Genomic DNA, 19,722 nt, shown 5'->3' with positions numbered 1-19,722 from the left:
GCCACAGCCACTCACACTCAGATCGTCTGACAAATCCAGGCCTGTCAGACCGTCTGAGAATCCGTGGTCTTGTGCTTTTTCCCCCACACAGGTTCTGGTCTGAGTGTGAGTGGGATGGCCTTTAAAATGCACATCCCACAGTGCATTTGAAGAGATCAGCAATTAGATCTAACATACGAGTAGGTGTAAACCATGAGAGAAGGAGTGAAAGAAGAAGATAGAATAGGAAGAAAGATGGAGGTATAAGAGAGAGAAATAGACTGAGAGGAAGTGCGAGGGAAAGAGAATGGGGAGAGAAGGAGTGAGAGAACAAGATAGAATAGGAAGGGGGAGAGAGGAGAGAAGGAAGAGGGTGAGATTTACCTAGGAAGGAGGAAGAAAGAAGAAGAGTATTTAAAGATGGAGGGAGAGAGATAGTGGTGAGAGGAAGAAGGAAGAAAGAGGGTATTAGGTAGGAATGGAGTAGAAGGAGAGAGGAAGAGAGAGAGAGAGAGAGAGAGAGAGGGAGGGAGAGAGTAAGGAGGGAGAAACATAATTTGCAACTCGAATGAGATGCAAAAATTTGTTTCCTCTGAGTATAATATGTATCTACATGGGGTAGGTAAGTTATACATAGACAGGTTATGCCATCCACAGCCACTCACACTCAGATCGTCTGACAAATCCAGACCTGTCAGACCGTCTGAGAATCCGTGGTCTTGTGCTTTTTCCCCCACACAGGTTCTGGTCTGAGTGTGAGTGGGATGGCCTTTAAAATGCACATCCCACAGTGCACTTGAAGAGATCAGCAATTAGACCTACCATACCTACGAGTAGGTGTGAGGGTATCAAATTTGCATACTTAGGTATGTACCTACAAAATGAGATGTTTGAACCCCCAGATGGAAGGGCCAGGAACCGCCACTGAGGTGTAGAACCTACACCTACACTGTAGGTACTAGGTAGGTACATACATTGAAGTGGAGGAGGATGAAGGAAGAAAATGTAAACTGTTAAGTGTTCTAAGCTGCCTATCTATTAAGACTGAATTAAGGACAATCTCAACATGTTTTCCTCAGAAATCATTACCTCTACATAATATAAAGGTAGTCATCATTATACAATTTAGCGTATTTCAGACATAATTGTGATGCAAGCAATTATTTTTTACACCTAAATGCAGATTGAAGATTTAAGGAAGAAGATATCCCCTATCTCCTTCTTCAAGAAAAGGAGGGGGAAGAGAAAAAGAAGCAGAAACTGCGTAAATATACGAATAGCTACTTCAAAACATACATACCTATATACGTAGGTATTTGTAGAATAGGGAAAAAGAAGCAGAAACTGCGTAAATACGAATAGCTACTTCAAAACATACATACCTATATACGTAGGTATTTGTAGAATAATATACCTATACATAGGTAGAATAATTTCATTTACAGTTTACATTTTAACTATTATCAGATTCCATGTCAGTATAATTCTACATAATAATAATAATAATAATAATAATAATAATGATAATAATAATAATTAGGTAATAGTAAATAAATAAAATAAACTATCTATTAATTTGACAGGTTTAACTTCTGACACCCTGTATGTTAGAGGATGTCCCTTACCCATCCCATTTTTCCTACAGTTTCCATTCTTCCTCCCAGAACTACTTGAGACTTAAGGACTCCATAAGGAGGTAACAAGGATGAAGGAAATATGGAGAGAATAGAACGTGTTAATAGGAGAGCCAGGCCCGGGATGTAAGCTGGTGCTTTATGCTGGCCGGGCCATGTTGAAATTTCAGTGTTTTTGTATATGAGGGAGGAATTTTTAAATATTGAATGTTCATCACAAATATCGTTCCTCAATATTATTTCTCCTAGATAAATTTTATGACATGACTTGGACTCGAACAACCAACCTTCAGATCCGAAGTCCAACGCGTTAACTACTGCACCACTGAGGTTGTTTTATGAGTATTAATTATACCTTGTTTATCCTGCCAGAATGAGACTGAAAAGTCCCTTTAGTTAATTAGGTATCTGTTTTAATCCATGGACTTAATTATCTGTTCTAATCTCTCTGTTCATATTAACTTTCAAAGAAAAGACATCTACCTAAGATCTTCATTGTTATAAAAAGATTTGAAATCAGTAAACTCTTGTCTCTTCTGACTGCTATCCTCAAACTTCTAGCTCCTCCACAAGGTTGACTCTAGCTAAACATCCAGCCCTGGTCCCTGATACGAAGAGGAACCTCCCTCCCAACATCCCACTATCCAGCCCTGATTCTTAGAGGAAGAGAAATGGGAGGGAGAGTTATAGGTACTTGGGGAAGCCAAAAGAACGGGAGAGGGGAGAGGAACAGGAAGTTGAGTGGAAGCTTTCTATTCCTCGTACACTAGGAGGTACTTGGCGATAAAAATAAGTGCTAAGATGATGACGATGATAAAAAAAAGACCTGGTCTGAACATCACACGACTTTCTATATCTATAACATGACCTACGGAACTGCAAAAATATATACCTATATATATATAGCTAGCAGTAGTAGAAGAAGAATAAAAAGAAGAAGAAGAAGAAGAAGAAGAAGTAATAATTGAAAACCGAGGATCTACGAAAAAGATCACAAACCATAGAAAATTTCAGGACGGGACCCAATGAGTTTACGTCCGAATCCCTCCTTAGTGGGATCGCCCAAAATGGGTTTGCCACAGCCCCTCCTTGGGGAACTTAAAACTGATAGAGTTCCATGTAGTTCCACATGCATTTCCCAATTTTGAACAGTAGGACCAATTCTAATGTTTTCTCCTTGTATAAAAACCACATACATGATATAGGTAATAGAAAGTAAAAAAATCAAGGGATATACAAGTTGGAATCAAGTACCAGGGGGGGGAGCAGGAGGACAAGTAAAGGAGGAGATAGAGAGAAAGAGAGAGAGAGAGGGGTAAAGGGGGAGTAAATGCAATTATCAGAAGCTGAGATAGTTAGCGACTTCATCAAGAAGAAAGAGAGAGAGAGTGAGTGAGTGAGAGAGAACGTGTTAGTGACAGCACATTGCTTTCACTACTATTAACATTTAACATGGTATGTAAGGAAGACGTGAGAGCGGGAGATAGGAGCGTTTTCTAAGCCAAAGTGCCTTTATTTTATTATCCTGTTATCCTGTAAATAGAGTAAAGCTAAATATTGGCTCTATCTGCCCATCGAACGCCCCAGCTAGAAATTTCCCCAGCCAGACTAAGCTGGTGCAAGCCAGACTGGTCTACTCTCTGTTCAAAGTTCCCCAGCCATATTTCGGGCATTAAAACATCACCTCATTTTCTATTTTCCAAATTCCAATAGAAAGTTGAGAGTTATTTCTCGAAAACCTCATCGAAATGTTATTTTCACTATACTTTCTTTTGAAATAAGGATAATATTCTAATGATTTATTTTATTCTTTCTGAAGGTACCTAATACTTGAGGTTATTCTTTATACCGGTACCTATAGAATCTACCTACCTATTAGTTTAGTACCTACTTGATGTTGTTTTGAAATGCTAGCTTTTCCAATCCCCAGACACAACCTAATGGGGTGGTTGGTTATCTGTATTTGTATTTTACTCACTGAAAAAGATACCCTACGAGTTACAAGAACATATTGGTAGCTATCTTTCCAGTTACCTTCTGTAAGCTACCAGGGCCATATTTACGGGGGGGGGGGGGTGGGGACCCAACTTCCTCCTTTGGTGACCCGCGAGGGACTTTGTTTGGGGGGGGGGGGGGGTTCGGACACCAACTTCCGGCCTTATTTTTGCTACTTTACTATGGGGCGGACTACGAAAATTTGGAGCACTGTTTGTATTCCTACTCTTTTGGACCTCCCCTCTGTAAAATCCTGCCTCCGGCCCTGGTAGCTAGCTACCTATAGTTTCTAAATATATTTTTATTTTTAGGTAGGTATTATTATCTATCTATTATTAATGCTTTCCTTATCCTATAGGAAGGAAAGTAATGTAATCGGGTCAAAATTTCGATGGTCAGTTTTTAGTGCCAAAACACACTTTGAGGTCCCTAGAGCCTAAATCCAAAGTTTCAGCCATTGGTCCGTGTGTCCGTGTCTGTCTGTCTGTCTGTCTGTAAACAAAATATCTCGAGAACGGTAAGAGCTAGAGACTTGAAATTTGGTATGTAGATGCCAAATGTGACAAAGATGCGACACGAAACTTTTGGTTAAGATCGGTGCAACAGTTGGCGGCATTTTACCGCTTTTTGGCGGTTTTCGGTGTAATTTAACAATATATCGGGAACGGTATGACCTAGAGACTTGGTTGGTGGCGCGTCTGCCTTGTAAGCGCTAGGCCGCGGGTTCGATTCCCGCCCGCGGCGGATTTTATCCTGATGGGACAATGTTCGTTCTCGGAACGGCTGGCTTTCCTCCTATCCTGTCTTCATTCTTTCTTCGATTTCGGGACGATAAGACCCTAGCAGTTACAGTTCCCTCTGTCAAACCTCTTTAAAAAAAGAACAGTTTCATATTCATAGGGAACTGTAGTTTTTATTTTAGAGAAGTACTGCAAAATGATAGGACCTTCAAAACGATTAGGTACTTAATATAGGTAGGTAGGTACCTATTATATTAATGTACCTAAGCTAGGTACTCATAGACAACATTAAAGTAGCTACCTAATATCTATAATGAGAAAACGAGGGGGAAATAAAACTGAAGAGTAGGTAGGTACCTAGCTACATATCTAGGTACTTACCTATCTACTTTTGTTGAAGAGGTTCGTAGTTAGGTACCTATTACCTATCTTTTGTTCCCACTTCCAATTTTTTTCTCTATTTAAAAATAAAAAGGTCAAATATCAGTCAGATTTTTCAAATAGAATTTCGAGTTCGGAAAAAAAGCTTTTCACAAACCGTTCGAGATGAGATTGTTTTCTTTTTTTTTTCACCACAATGTTCAAATAAATGTTTTGTTTTTCAACCGTTTTTACCCTTTTTATCAGTTTCGAATGTACGGGGGAGGTTGGGGACATTTTGAATATCTTTGTGGAAGGATTAAAAAAACATCAGAAACAGGGTGATTTTTTTCCTCATAAATTTTGAGGGGTAAAAATACCTCGAGTGCCTAACCTACCTAAGTATTTCTTTTTTTAAAGGTCTTCAATTTCACCAATATCTATATATAGTCTACACTCTACACCACTAATGTCTTCAAATGATACTCACTCGTATATGCTATAGACAACACTTTACCTTTTTTTTACCTCCCCTCCCTTCCCTCCTTCTCTTCCTTTCAATTTGACCCTTTCTCTCTCAGTTTCTCTAATTCTCTCCCTGTCTCATAAGTTTTAACAGCAAAAAAGATGAATGTCCAGTTTCACCCCTGGACTCTCATCTTTATTGATGTTTTTTGTTTGACCTTTGAATACGATTTTAATTTTTAAATTTTCCCTACAGAGTGCTTATGTTTCAATCACCATAGGATATATGCTCAACAATATTTTCCACCGATTAGCGAAAAAAAAAATTAAAATCCCAAGTGTTAGCATTTAGTAATAGCGTTTCAAAGTTTAAAACGCGATTTTCTCGAAATGAGAAAAGGTGGACTCCCATCTTTTTTCCCGTGGGGTCTTCATATTATGTTTAACTAACATCAAGACAGGCAAAAATATACAGACCCGTAGCTCGATAAAATTAAATGGTACCCATAACCCCTCCGTTGTGATCACAGATCCCTCTATCAAACTTCTTGATCCTCTACTGCTGCAAGCCACAGTATCAGTAAGTAAAAACAAAGTATACCTGTGTCATAAAATATTATGTTTAACTACCATCAAGACAGGCAAATATACAGACCCGTAGCTCGATAAAATTAAAAGGTACCCATAACCCCTTCCCTTGTTACAATTCCCTCTATCAAACATCTTGATCCTCTACTGCTGCAAGCCACAGTATCAGTAACGACTTGTGATGACCTAGACCTAAATGGTCACCGCTTCGTTTAGAGACCAAACACACCGTTGCTTAACTTCAGTGATCCGTTGCGGACTAGAGTATTCAACGTGCTATTGCAGCCTAATTGAGGAGCTGGGTGCAAAAAGGGAAATATGGATTTTTTGCCCTTTTTGCGTAAAACGGGCATTCAACGACTAGAGAAGGAAATAGAGAAGCAAACACTGTTAATCCTTGAGAGAAAACGTCACTTAAACCCAGTATATAATTATATGTTATTATTAAATAGCAGCAATCTACCAGTACAAGAATTGAATAAAAATACAATATAATACATACACGGATCAAAAGTACCTGGGTCTTTATGTTGTCCTATATTAGGTAGCTATTTAATCAACAGTCCTTCTGTAGGAGAACGCTTACCACTAGAGTATTCAACGTGCTATTGCAGCCTAATTGAGGAGCTGGGTGCAAAAAGGGAAATATGGATTTTTTGCCCTTTTTGCGTAAAACGTTTTTTTTTTTAATAGAACGTGGTGCGCTCTATCTTCCAGCGTTTGAACTGCAGTGATAACTTTTTTTTTTCGATGAGTTGCAGCGTTTTTTGTAAACATACTTTTCAAGGATTTTGATGAAAAATTGAAAACATTAAAGTTAAATATCTCAGTTTGATGATTTTCATTTATTGCCCTTTTTGCACCCAGCTCCTCAATTAACTTGGAGGGTAGCTCGTCTGCCTTTTAGGAGCTACTAGGTCGCGGGTTCGATTTCCACCCGTGCCGGATTTTATCCTAAACAGAGGTTCGTTCTCGGAACGGCCGGCTTTCTACTATCCTGTCCTCTCCCTTTCTTCGCTTTCAGACGATAAGACCTTTTAGCAGTTCTGTTACAGTTCCTTCTTTCAAATAAACCTCTCAAAAAAAAAGAATCTTATGACCGCTTAGAATCTATTTGATTATGCAATCTGCCACACAAAATGTATGAGGCACACTAACAACTGTTTTCTGTCAGTTTGTGGCTTATGACCGCCTAGAATCTATTTGATTATGCAATCTGCCACACAAAATGTATGAGGCACACTAACAACTGTTTTCTGTCAGTTTGTGAGCGCCTAATTTCACTAAAGCCCTGAACATACTCCTTATAGCTTGTGCGGTGGAAACTTTTTACAAGGTTTTTACATAATAAAATATTTTGTTACATAATACATTATTGTGGAAACATGTAAGGAAAACTTTGAGTATGAGATTACGTAAAAAAAAAGTTACCGAAAAAAAGTTTTTTTTTTTTACTTATTTTTATAGGTAAGTTTTGTTACCTATTTTATATTTTCCCAGGCCTTTAGCTTCAAAAAGACATATTTTGAAAAAAATTCTAGAAAACTGTGTCTCTTCTCGCATATCTGATGAGAAACATACTATACGGGATAGGCATGCTACCACACAGACCACGTGAGTCTATTGTGGGATTGAACCCACGCCCTCCTGTTTACCAGTCGAGCGCCTTGACCACTACACCACCGAGGCAGGTACTACACCACCGAGGCAGGTAAACGTAGATACCTGCATACATATTTCAGCAATATTAAGGTGATAATAATAATCGCTGATAATAATATAATAATAATAATGATAATTACTGAATAAATGGCCATATAGGTATGTTGAAATTAAAAACAATAATAATCTAATATATATAAAAATGAATAATTAATAAAATTTATTGTCCAATGACTCTTCCATGATGGAGAGAGAGGAAAGGAGAGATAGAAAACTAGGTGGAGAGAAACAAAGTAAAAGAAAAGGTAAACGGATAGAAGGAAGGAATAAGAATAGGGGAAAGTAGGAGAGGGAGAGAGAGAGAGAGAGAAGACGGGCAGAGAGAGAGAATAAAGGAAAGGGAGAGAAAGAAAATAATAGAGAATTAGAGAGAGAAGGAGTGAGGAAAAGGGTCAAAACTGAAGAAATAGAGGGAGAGAAAGAGAGGGAATGAGAAAGAGAGAGAGAGGAAGAGAGGGAGGGGGGAGGCAGAGAGAGAGAGAGAGGAAGAGAGAGAGGGAGGGAGAAAGGAGGAGACATTATAAATAGGAGGGTATGTAGGGGTAGGATAAAGGAGGGTAACGCCAACCCCCAATTAGATAGGGAAAAGTTGCAGTAGAAGAAGACTGCTCTGAAATACTCTGAATGACTCTTATCAATAAGTGACTAATTAATAAAATTATGATCAGTTTCATATATGCGCCAGCCTATATTTTTTAACATGGTAGGGATTTTTAACATTTTCTGAAATACTAAATTTTTACGCACACTGTTTTTGGAATACCCTGTATATTAACATGTATACAGTATGCACTATCATGCCACTGTGTCGTAAAGTCCAGACTGGATCTATGTAGTAGCAATCAGTATACTAATAATAATTATTATTACAGACCCATGTCATCAAAAGAATAAATAATGGTAATGATGGGCTATATATGTACATACGTGTGTGAGCGCGTCTGCCTTGTAAGCGCTAGGCCGCGGGTTCGATTCCCGCCCGCGGCGGATTTTATCCTGATGGGACAATGTTCGTTCTCGGAACGGCTGGCTTTCCTCCTATCCTGTCTTCATTCTTTCTTCGATTTCGGGACGATAAGACCCTAGCAGTTACAGTTCCCTCTGTCAAACCTCTTTAAAAAAAGAACAGTTTCATATTCATAGGGAACTGTAGTTTTTATTTTAGAGAAGTACTGCAAAATGATAGGACCTTCAAAACGATTAGGTACTTAATATAGGTAGGTAGGTACCTATTATATTAATGTACCTAAGCTAGGTACTCATAGACAACATTAAAGTAGCTACCTAATATCTATAATGAGAAAACGAGGGGGAAATAAAACTGAAGAGTAGGTAGGTACCTAGCTACATATCTAGGTACTTACCTATCTACTTTTGTTGAAGAGGTTCGTAGTTAGGTACCTATTACCTATCTTTTGTTCCCACTTCCAATTTTTTTCTCTATTTAAAAATAAAAAGGTCAAATATCAGTCAGATTTTTCAAATAGAATTTCGAGTTCGGAAAAAAAGCTTTTCACAAACCGTTCGAGATGAGATTGTTTTCTTTTTTTTTTCACCACAATGTTCAAATAAATGTTTTGTTTTTCAACCGTTTTTACCCTTTTTATCAGTTTCGAATGTACGGGGGAGGTTGGGGACATTTTGAATATCTTTGTGGAAGGATTAAAAAAACATCAGAAACAGGGTGATTTTTTTCCTCATAAATTTTGAGGGGTAAAAATACCTCGAGTGCCTAACCTACCTAAGTATTTCTTTTTTTAAAGGTCTTCAATTTCACCAATATCTATATATAGTCTACACTCTACACCACTAATGTCTTCAAATGATACTCACTCGTATATGCTATAGACAACACTTTACCTTTTTTTTACCTCCCCTCCCTTCCCTCCTTCTCTTCCTTTCAATTTGACCCTTTCTCTCTCAGTTTCTCTAATTCTCTCCCTGTCTCCTAAGTTAGAGGTAATAGAAAGTAAAATGTACTCCTATGTAGACAAGATATGGCGTGGAAGAGAATTTGATATGGATAGTAGAAACACGCACTAGTTATGGCCATTTCACTTCATTATTATTTTCTATTAATTTCCATTGCTTAACTTATGGACCACATTAGTTATAAGCAATGATGTGTGTAGTCGGTAGTCTACTCTTGTTTTAATATCATCAGAAAATGTCGTTTTCATGTTGTTAGCACACGGAGAAGAAGAGAAGAGAATTAGGAAGAAGAAGGTGAAGAAAGAGGAAGTGCAGGATGAGGAGAAGAAGAAAAAGAAGAAGAAGGAGGAGGTGGAGGAGGAGGAGGAGGAAGAAGAAGTAGAGAAATGTGAGGAGCACTAGAAAAACTCGTAGATTTATGTAAGCAAATAATAATAAAGTATACCTGTGTCATAAAATATTATGTTTAACTACCATCAAGACAGGCAAAAATATACAGACCCGTAGCTCGATAAAATTTAAAGGTATCTACCCATAACCCTTCCGTTGTTACAGGTCCCTCCATCAAACTTCTTGATCCTCTACTGCTGCAAGCCATAGTATCAGTAACGACACGTGATGTCCTAAATGGTCACCCCTTCCTTTAGAGACCAAACACACCGTTGCTTAACTTCAGTGATCCGTTGCGGACTAGAGTATTCAACGTGCGTGAAAAGCTTTTTTTTCCGAACTCGAAATTCTATTTGAAAAATCTGACTGATATTTGACCTTTTTATTTTTAAATAGAGAAAAAAAATTGGGCGTGGGAACAGATGATAGGTAATAGGTACCTAACTACAAACCTCTTCAACAAAAGTAGGTAGGTATGTACCTAGGTAGTTAGGTACGTACTCTTCAATTTTATTTCCCCTCGTTTTCTTACTATACCTACCTAGATATTAGGTAGGTAGCTACTATAAGATCTATAAGTACCTTCCTAGGTACAATAATACTAATAATAGGTACATACCTAAGTACCTACGCGTTTTGAAGGTCCTATCATTTTGTAGTACTTCTCTACAAAACAATGGGTGTGAACATCACACGACATTACATTACATAGGTACTAAACTAAAAGGGGGTAGGTATTTTTTAATGCCTACCTAGTCTACCTACCTCTGGGCATTGTTTCTTTTTCTTTCATAAAAGTGCTGGAAAGTTAAAAGAATACTTAAGAATAAGATAAAGTTAGAGGTAATAGAAAGTAAAATGTACTCCTATGTAGACAAGATATGGCGTGGAAGAGAATTTGATATGGATAATAGAAACACGCACTATTTATGGTTTATGGCCTTTTCACTTCATTATTATTTTCTATTAATTATGTCCATTGCTTAACTTATGGACCACATTAGTTATAAGCAATGATGTGTGTAGTCGGTGTCTGGACGGATCACATTTTGCTAGCTGTTTTAGGTTGAAAAAAGGGAGGAGGAAGAAGAAGGAGAATAGAGAGAGAGAGAGAGAGAGAGAGAGAGAGAGAGAGAGAGAGAGAAAGAGAATGAGATAGGTATTTCTCTTTCGAGAGAAATAAGAGCTAAGAAAATGCAATGAAAGAGAGGTGAGTGAAAGAAAGGGAGAGAGATTGTGTTACATAAGTAGAAACATGTCTACTCTTGTTTCAATATCATCCGAAAATGTCGTTTTCATGTTGTTAGCACACGGAGAAGAAGAGAAGAGAATTAGGAAGAAGAAGATGAAGAAAGAGGAAGTGCAGGAGGAGGAAAAGAAAAAGAAGAAGTAGAAGAAGAAGAAGAAGAAGAAGAAGGAGGAGGTGGAGGAAATAGAAAGTAAAATGTACTCCTATGTAGACAAGATATGGCGTGGAAGAGAATTTGATATGGATAATAGAAACACGCACTATTTATGGTTTATGGCCTTTTCACTTCATTATTATTTTCTATTAATTATGTCCATTGCTTAACTTATGGACCACATTAGTTATAAGCAATGATGTGTGTAGTGTATAGTCGGTATCTGGACGGATCACATTTTGCAAGCTGTTTTAGTTTGAAAAAAAGGGAGGAAGAAGAAGAAAACATGTCTACTCTTGTTTTAATATCATCAGAAAATGTCGTTTTCATGTTGTTAGCACACGGAGAAGAAGAGAAGAGAATTAGGAAGTAGAAGATGAAGAAAGAGGAGGCGCAGGAGGAGGAGAAGAAGAAGAAAAAGAAGAAGAAGAAGAAGGAGGAGGTGGAGGAGGAGGAGGAAGTAGAGAAATGTGAGGAGCACTAGAAAAACTCGTAGATTTATGTAAGCAAATAAAAACAAAGTATACCTGTGTCATAAAATATTATGTTTAACTACCATCAAGACAGGCAAATATACAGACCCGTAGCTCGATAAAATTCAAAGGTACCCATAACCCCTCCGCGTTTGCAGTTCCCTCTATCAAACTTCTTGATCCTCTACTGCTGCAAGCCACAGTATCAGTAACGACACGTGATGTCCTAAATGGTCACCGCTTGCTTTAGAGATCAAACACACCGTTGCTTAACTTCAGTGATCCGTTGCGGACTAGAATATTCAACGTGCTATTGAGTATTGCAGTCTAATTGAGGAGCTGGGTGCAAAAAGGGAAATATGGATTTTTTGCCCTTTTTGCGTAAAACGGTTTTTTTTAATAGAACGTGGTGCGCTCTATCTTCCAGCGTTTGAACTGCAGTGATAACTTTTTTTTCGATGAGTTACAGCGTTTTTTGTAAACTTACTTTTCAAGGATTTTAGAAGAAGAGAGAGAGAGAGTTCTAACTTACCTTGTTGTACAACATGGGCTGCCCTGATAATTCCAATGCTAAACAATATGAACCATCCTGCCTTCCACATGATTATGCAAGGTTGCCACGTCTCCAAATTAAACAATTGGCAACACTGCTGCACAATGCGGCAACATCGGGATTTAAATCTCTTTGAGAAATAACTGATGGAATTTAGATTAGCTCTGTATTTCCAAGTTAATTGTGATTTGAGTTAAATGATTAGGGACATTTTTGTTAAACACAACGGATTGGTTAATCCAGATAAAATGAATTTACACTTTGGCAACACTGGAAAGAAATGGAAATTTTTGTTTGGGTAAGTTTTTGTGTTAAAGATATGATTTTATGGTCATTAGATAATATTTAAATTATAAGATAAATATGTACCTACGTACTTTTGTACCTACCTGCTTTAATTTAGGAAAAAAATTAATCAACCCTTACGCTTGCATCAGTCTAAATTAAATATTAGGTATTTATGTTACGAATTGAATTGTACCTACCTACATAATTATTACGATTACTAAGAAAGAAATGTTTGAAAAAATTTTCATTTCTTGGGGCTGGTAATTGTTGACGGGGAAAAAGTACCTCTAATCTCTAATTCAACATTTTTCTCTCCCTCTATATAATTTTTCCCTCCTTTCTGTGCATTACTTTCCCCACGTATAATATAATGTTAGTTTCATTTCTATCCTTCTTGATTCGTTCTTACTTCTCTTTTCTTCACAAAAAGTTTTGCCAAGTATTTTCTGCTTCCTTTTTTTTCTTTCTTTCACTCAATCTTCCTCCTTTTCATTTTTTCCTCCCCTCTCATCATGGCTTTCTTCCAGTTGCTATTTCCCACCACATAATGATGAATTGTCGCTTCAGAAACAATACTGCCCAACGTTTCAGGTTCCATTTTGCAAGCGTTTCAAGATGAGCAAAAAATCTGATTTATTTGATGAATATTACCAACCCCTAGGATATAATTATTATGATCACTGCTATAGCAGTGTGTGTAGGTGTTAAAGCCAGTTGGATTTCTGATCTGGAGGTTGGTGGTTCGAGTCCAAGTCAAGTCATAAAATTTATCAAGGTGTAATAGGTATCTATAGGTAATTGAGGAACGATAATTGTGACTAGTATTTAAGTATTCTCAACACAATAATTTTATTACCACCTTAATTTTCAAAATAACTAACCTACCAAAAAATGGTCGTTGGGCAATATTATTTACCAAGCGACTAAACGTCCTTGTGATGGTGATGGCGTTTTCTACAATTTCTCATTTATAGCCGTCTTTCTTACTTCCTTTAAGTTTCTCTCATTACCTCTCCTGAGATTTTTTGATCCCTACTATTTACCTATTAACCCGTCCTGTGCTTGCTTTCTATTTCCTGCTACTAATGCTGTCTAATGCCATTAGAGAAACAATGTATGGTTTTTCTATTAGCTCAATTCTTTTTACATGGTTAACGTGGGTTTACGAATGGTTTATCATTTTACTATTTCTCTACCATTCATTTATTGTTTTTATTCACCTAAAACCTAGGCATACAAAAAAGTAATTGGGGAGGGAGAGAGAAAGTGTTTTTTGTACGAGAGAGCTCCTGAGTATATTACGGAGAGAGAGAGAGAGAGAGGGAAGGAGAGAGAGACAGAGGGAAGGGGAGAGAGAGAGGGAAGGAGAGAGAGAAGGAGGGATAGAAAGAAAAAGAGGGAGAGAGAGGGAAGGAGAGAGAGAAGGAGAGAGGGATAGAAAGGGAGAGAGAGAAGTTTTTTTCGACCAAAATTAGATTACCTTTAGGTTTAGAACTACGAGTATTTCGTTTCTAGACCGTAGGTTAGGTTGTTCACTCATTTATTTTTAGTCAGATCTCTGGACGTCAGCATCACGTCGAATTTAATATTAAGGTGCGTCCACACTTATAAGTGTAATATTAAGGTGTGTCCACACTTATAAGTGTAATATTAAGGTGTGTCCACACTGTGTCGACCGGCCGTCGATTCACAAGAGTCGTATGTATTTTCCCCTCTTCTGAAGTTCGTTTCCCCTCTTCTGAAGTTCGTTTCCCCTCTTTTGGCGTGATAGTCTCCTGAGTATATTACGGAGAGAGAGAGAGAGAGACAGAGGGAAGGGGGAGAGAGAGAGAGGGAAGGAGAGAGAGAAAGAGAGAGGGGTAGAAAGAGAGAGATGTTTTTTTCGACCAAAATTAGATTACCTTTAGGTTTAGGACTACGAGTATTTCGTTCCTAGACCGTAGGTTAGATTGTTCACTCATTTATTTTTAGTCAGATCTCTGTGGACGTCGGCATCACGTCGAATTTAATATTAAGGTGTGTCCACACTTAGTCGACCGGCCGTCGATTCACAAGAGTCGTATTTTCGGTATTTTCCCCAAGTGTAATATTAAGGTGTGTCCACACTGTGTCGACCGGCCGTCGATTCACAAGAGTCGTATTTTCGGTATTTTCCCCTCTTCTGAAGTTCGTTTCCCCTCTTTTGGTGTGATAGTGCCTGTACTAAACCATAGAAAATCCAAGATGGCGCGACATTGGAATCGGTTCCAAAAGCAAAATTCAACGTACAAACTTATCATTAAGTCATGGAAACTGACCCCCTTTAGTGTTCAGCTACAATTATACGAGAATACTTTTTTGAAAAATTTCGCCCGCGGCGCTCAAAATTCGATCGGACTGCTTTTCTGAAAAGTTGGGGAGGGGGAGTGTCCTACAATGCTCCCCTATGTACATATGTGGCCCGCGAAGTACTTCCCAATGTAGCATGTGGCCCGCATACACATGGTAGTTGGAAACCCCTGTATTAGGGTATTACCGTATTACCTACATCGTACATACATAATTATGTAGGTACCTGAGGCTATTTCCTATATTCCAAGTCATTCCAAACAACTGAATCTAAAATCACTCCAAACTATGTATATTGTCTCCCAAACAATTTGTAGATAATATCTATAATTCTATACCTATGTAAGTATGTACCTACATAAATGTCCATGTATTGTCTACCTATGCATTAAATGTGCATCTGCATTGCAATGTGTGAGATACATCCTTTTTTTATGTGCGAAAAAAAGAAGCTATTAGGTATTATTTCTCAGAAGACAAGGTATTATAGGTCTGAATAAAGTTCGCTGGGAACAGAAAGGTCTGTATTTATCATTATTATTATTATTATTATTATTATCAGCACTTTAAAACAGTTTAGCCAAGTGATTCCTAAACTTGGTAGGTACCTATAGGTACCGTACCGTTTGCGCTCGTTGCTGTTGAATAGGATTTTTATCACCCCTGGTCTGACACTTTTGACGAAAGATGGAGTAGAAAATACCGAAAATATACAGAAAGTTTGCAAAATTTAGCAGAATTTTTCAAATCAATTTTCCTCGGGATCTAAAAGTCGTAGAAGGAAAAGAAAAATTCCGTAGACCCTCATTTTTTCAGCTCTTTCACATGACAACAGCATACAGCAGCTACTTAAATAAGTACTTGAGATCAATAAATTCTAAAACTGAAGAACCACTGAGCACCAGAGTACACTGACTCCTCTCAACTGTTTTCTCAACTAAAAAACTAAAATCAATAAATTCTAAAACTGAAGAACCACTGAGTACACTGACTCCTCTCAACTGTTATCTCAACTAAAAAACTAAAGCATATGATGATATACGTACGAACAAAAAAGAGCTCAAAACTCATACATAACTATGCAGCGAGAAGAAAACTTTGCAAATTTAAATTCGCATATATTAAGTGAACAAACATATGATGATAAGTTACGTACGAACAAAAAAGAGCTCAAAACTCATACATAACTATGCAGCGAGAAGAAAACTTTGCAAATTTATATTCGCATCTATTAAGTGAACAAAACGAAAGTTATGCAAGAACAAAAAACCGAGAGAAAAAAGAAACTTAACAATATTTTTCTTCCTTTTTTTTAAGTGAACAAAACGAAAGTTATGCAAGAACAAAAAACCGGGAGAGAAAAAAGAAACTTAGCAATATTTTTCTTCCTTTTTTTCCCCTCTTAAAAAATAAAATGGTGTCATATAATAATAAAAAAGTAATAGAAAATTGTTATTATATTTTAGCTAATGTGAAAGGTATTAAATTTGAAGGCACTAAAAACAAAAACTATTGAGAGATTTAATAGACAATAATTGGGAGCTTCTCCTTGGAAGCCCCTGCAAAATTATTAAGTTACGTTTCAATTCTCGTCAGATTAACTTAGCAGGTACGTGTGTGAGAGAGAGAGAGAGATAGAGAAGAAGAGAGAGCAAAAGATGGAGAAAGAAGGAGGGACAGAGAGGACAAGTTAGTGGAGAGGGGGAAAAGAAGAAAAAGAAAGATAGGAATTAAGAAGTGGAAGAGAAAGAAGGAGTTATAGAGAGAAAAAGAAAGAGGCTCCATTTTTTGTGCAAATAAAATATCTAAGAATAATATTTAAGTGAACAAAACGAAAGTTATGCAAGAACAAAAAACCGGGAGAGAAAAAAGAAACTTAGCAATATTTTTCTTCCTTTTTTTCCCCCTCTTAAAAAATAAAATGGTGTCATAATAATAAAAAAGTAATAGGAAATTGTTATTTTATTTTAGCTAATGTGAAAGGTATTAAATTTGAAGGCACTAAAAACAAAAACTATTGAGAGATTTAATATACAATAATTGGGAGCTTCTCCTTGGAAGCCCCCTGCAAAATTATTAAGTTACGTTTAAATTCTCGTCAGATTAACTTAGCAGGTAGGTACCGTAATAGGAAATTGTTATTTTATTTTAGCTAATGTGAAAGGTATTAAATTTGAAGGCACTAAAAACAAAAACTATTGAGAGATTTAATTGACAATATGTAATTGGGAGCTTCTCCTTGGAAGCCCCTGCAAAATTATTAAGATACCTTTAAATTCTCGTCAGATTAACTTAGCAGGTACTCTGGTCGCTGGTACTATCTGATGGCCTGTTTTGTATGTAAACCCTGCCCTTGCAACCATGTCAACTTTCATGAGATGTGTGATACTGCGCATGAAACAAATGATGACATTTCTGATATATTCAGCCTAATAGACCAATACCACGATTTATGCAAACAAGTTATAGAAGAAGAGCAATGGGGTTGTGTGGATTCAAGTAGGATTTCAGTAGATCGGGGAGATATTGATCTACTAGCAGATCAGGAGAAACAGACAATAGATATTGTAGAAGCGTCTAATACTACAGATCACAAAAGTCCTGCTGATAATATTACTGATGAATCACCAGATAAAACAGAAAATCCAGAATCTCTTGGACAGGAAGAACCACCTGTAACTGAAATCAAGTTCGAGGACATAGGTCGAGAAGAACCCAACCTAAGTGCAATGGAAGGGCCTCACCCTGGAGGAACCTCCTTCTTGATCAAGGTAGCCTCCACGCCAGGTAAGTATGATTTGAGTAGCGTTCAGCTAGGTCTTATTTGAAACTCGAAACACAAAATAGTGAGAAGTTACGTGATAAAGTATATTCCTGCACTGCACTGTAGTCTCCACGCTACGCGTTATAAAACGAGGGGAGAACATCTTGTTATTCTTGTTCTCTTCGTTTTACCTGCACTGCACTGTAGTCTCCACGCTACGCGTTATAAAACGAGGGGAGAACATCTTGTTATTCTTGTTCTCTTCGTTTTATGTAGAGATTGTAGAGCTACAGTGCAGTGCAGGAATATACTTTATCACGTAACTTCTCACTATTTTATGTTTCGAGTTTCACATAAGACCTAGCTGAACGCTACTCCAATCATACTTACCTGGCGTGGAGGCTACCTTGATCAAGAAGGAGGTTCCTCCAGGGTGAGGCCCTTCCATTGCACTTAGGTTGGCCTGCGAGTATTCCAAATGTGAATACCTCGGGCGCGTAATTTTTGGTAGCGGGGATTGCGTACGCGCACATCCCTACCCTAATTGAAAATTGAAAAGTTTGATATACTTTCGGCTGAATGTCTTTTACTTGTCCATGTTGTCTATTCTTCATAACTTCCGATTTTGACGAAACATAAGAATATGTAAGGAGGTAGTTATGTTATAAGTTATAAAAGAAATTTGCTAAATTTGAAGCTCCATCGGGGGCTATTTTAATGAGTTCTGAGACTTCTGAGTTGCTTGAACTAGGTATTTATTTTATTTTATTATTGAAGCTCCATCGGGGGCTATTTTAATGAGTTCTGAGACTTCTGAGTTGCTTGAACTAGGTATTTATTTTATTTTATTATTATTTTTTTTAAGAGGTTTGACAGAAGGAACTTTAACTGTACTTTTTTAAGCGAATGCAAATATCAAGTTTTTTTTTAAAGAGGTTTGACAGAGGGAACTGTGACTGCTAGAGAAATCGAAGAGAGAAGGAAGACAGGATAGGAGAAAGCCAGCCGTTCCGAGAACGAACATTATCCCATCAGGATAAAAAAAAAAAACACATGTATTTTTTTGTTAAGAGGTTTGACAGAGGGAACTGTAACTGCTATGGTCTTATCGTCCCAAAATCAGAGAAGGAAGAGAGGGATAGGAGAAAGCCAGCCGTTCCGAGAACGAACATTATCCCATCAGGATAAAATCCGCCCCGGGCGGGAATCGAACCAGATAGGAGAAAGCCAGCCGTTCCGAGAACGAACATTATCCCATCAGGATAAAATCCGCCCCGGGCGGGAATCGAACCCAACGAACATTATCCCATCAGGATAAAATCCGCCCCGGGCAGGAATCGAACCCGCGGCCTAGCGCTTACAAGGCAGACGCGCTACCAACTAAGCTAACTAGACTGGCGGTATTTATTTTAAATTCATTGTCATGAAGTTCACTCAGGATTGATTCTAACACGTTCTGTATTTAGTTACTGTTTCAATTTCATTAGGTGATCGCACCTACATACTTTGAGGGCAATTGGTCGAAAAATGAAGAAGAATGAATCGTGAATCTTTTTGCAAACAAGCAACTACACTTTAACGCGCTTGCTTGCCATGCAGAAGATCTCGGGTTCGAATCCCACCATCGACAAAAGTTTTTCTCGTTTTTCGATATCGAATATTTCAACGGGTTACTTTCTGGTCTTCTCGTGTTGACCCAGCACCTAAATGGGAAGTATTGTGTCTCTTCTCGCCTCGCCCATCTGATGAGAGGCATACTACGGGATGGGCATGCTACGACACAGAACACATGCGTCTAATGTAGCAGTTGTTTCATTGCTATGAAATAAAAACAGCGATGGAACACTCATCTTTTTTTTTTTTTTAATTTTTTAAAAAGATCCTCCCCCAAAGGGGTTTAGCTAAAAAAAAAAAAAAAAAAAAAAAAAAAAAGAAAGAAAAGAAAAAAAGAAACCAACAACGATTATTGATAGAGGTTCAACATCACTGTAGGTTTTTAGTGACGGAGTTTTATTACTGGCATCGTTCTGGCATTAACCACATTGACTGATAGACTTAAAGTAGGGACCGGGAAAAGCGCAGGCCATTAGCACAAGTGTATTTTTTTT

General features: G+C 37.7%; 1 protein-coding gene, 1 non-coding gene and 1 pseudogene across 2 annotated transcripts in view; 2 read left to right on the top strand and 1 right to left on the bottom strand.

Annotated features, from left to right (window-relative positions):
• Positions 1 to 17,022: 17,022 nt before the first annotated feature.
• The window catches only part of LOC103515031, a 9,354-nt gene continuing 6,654 nt past the window's right edge, over positions 17,023 to 19,722 (top strand). The window contains exon 1 of the mRNA XM_026827849.1: positions 17,023 to 17,481. Coding sequence (XP_026683650.1) covers positions 17,175 to 17,481 — 307 coding nt within the window. The 5' untranslated portion in view covers positions 17,023 to 17,174. The remainder of the gene's footprint in view (positions 17,482 to 19,722) is intronic.
• LOC113469857 lies at positions 17,509 to 17,645 on the bottom strand (annotated as a pseudogene).
• On the top strand, positions 17,997 to 18,152 carry LOC113469856. Its single transcript, XR_003393143.1, has one exon. It is a non-coding gene; the product is annotated as a U1 spliceosomal RNA (small nuclear RNA).

Source organism: Diaphorina citri, unplaced genomic scaffold (assembly GCF_000475195.1).
Source record: "Diaphorina citri unplaced genomic scaffold, Diaci psyllid genome assembly version 1.1 scaffold1260, whole genome shotgun sequence".
Classification (NCBI taxonomy): domain Eukaryota; kingdom Metazoa; phylum Arthropoda; class Insecta; order Hemiptera; family Psyllidae; genus Diaphorina; species Diaphorina citri.
This window is presented reverse-complemented; position numbering and strand designations above follow the sequence as displayed.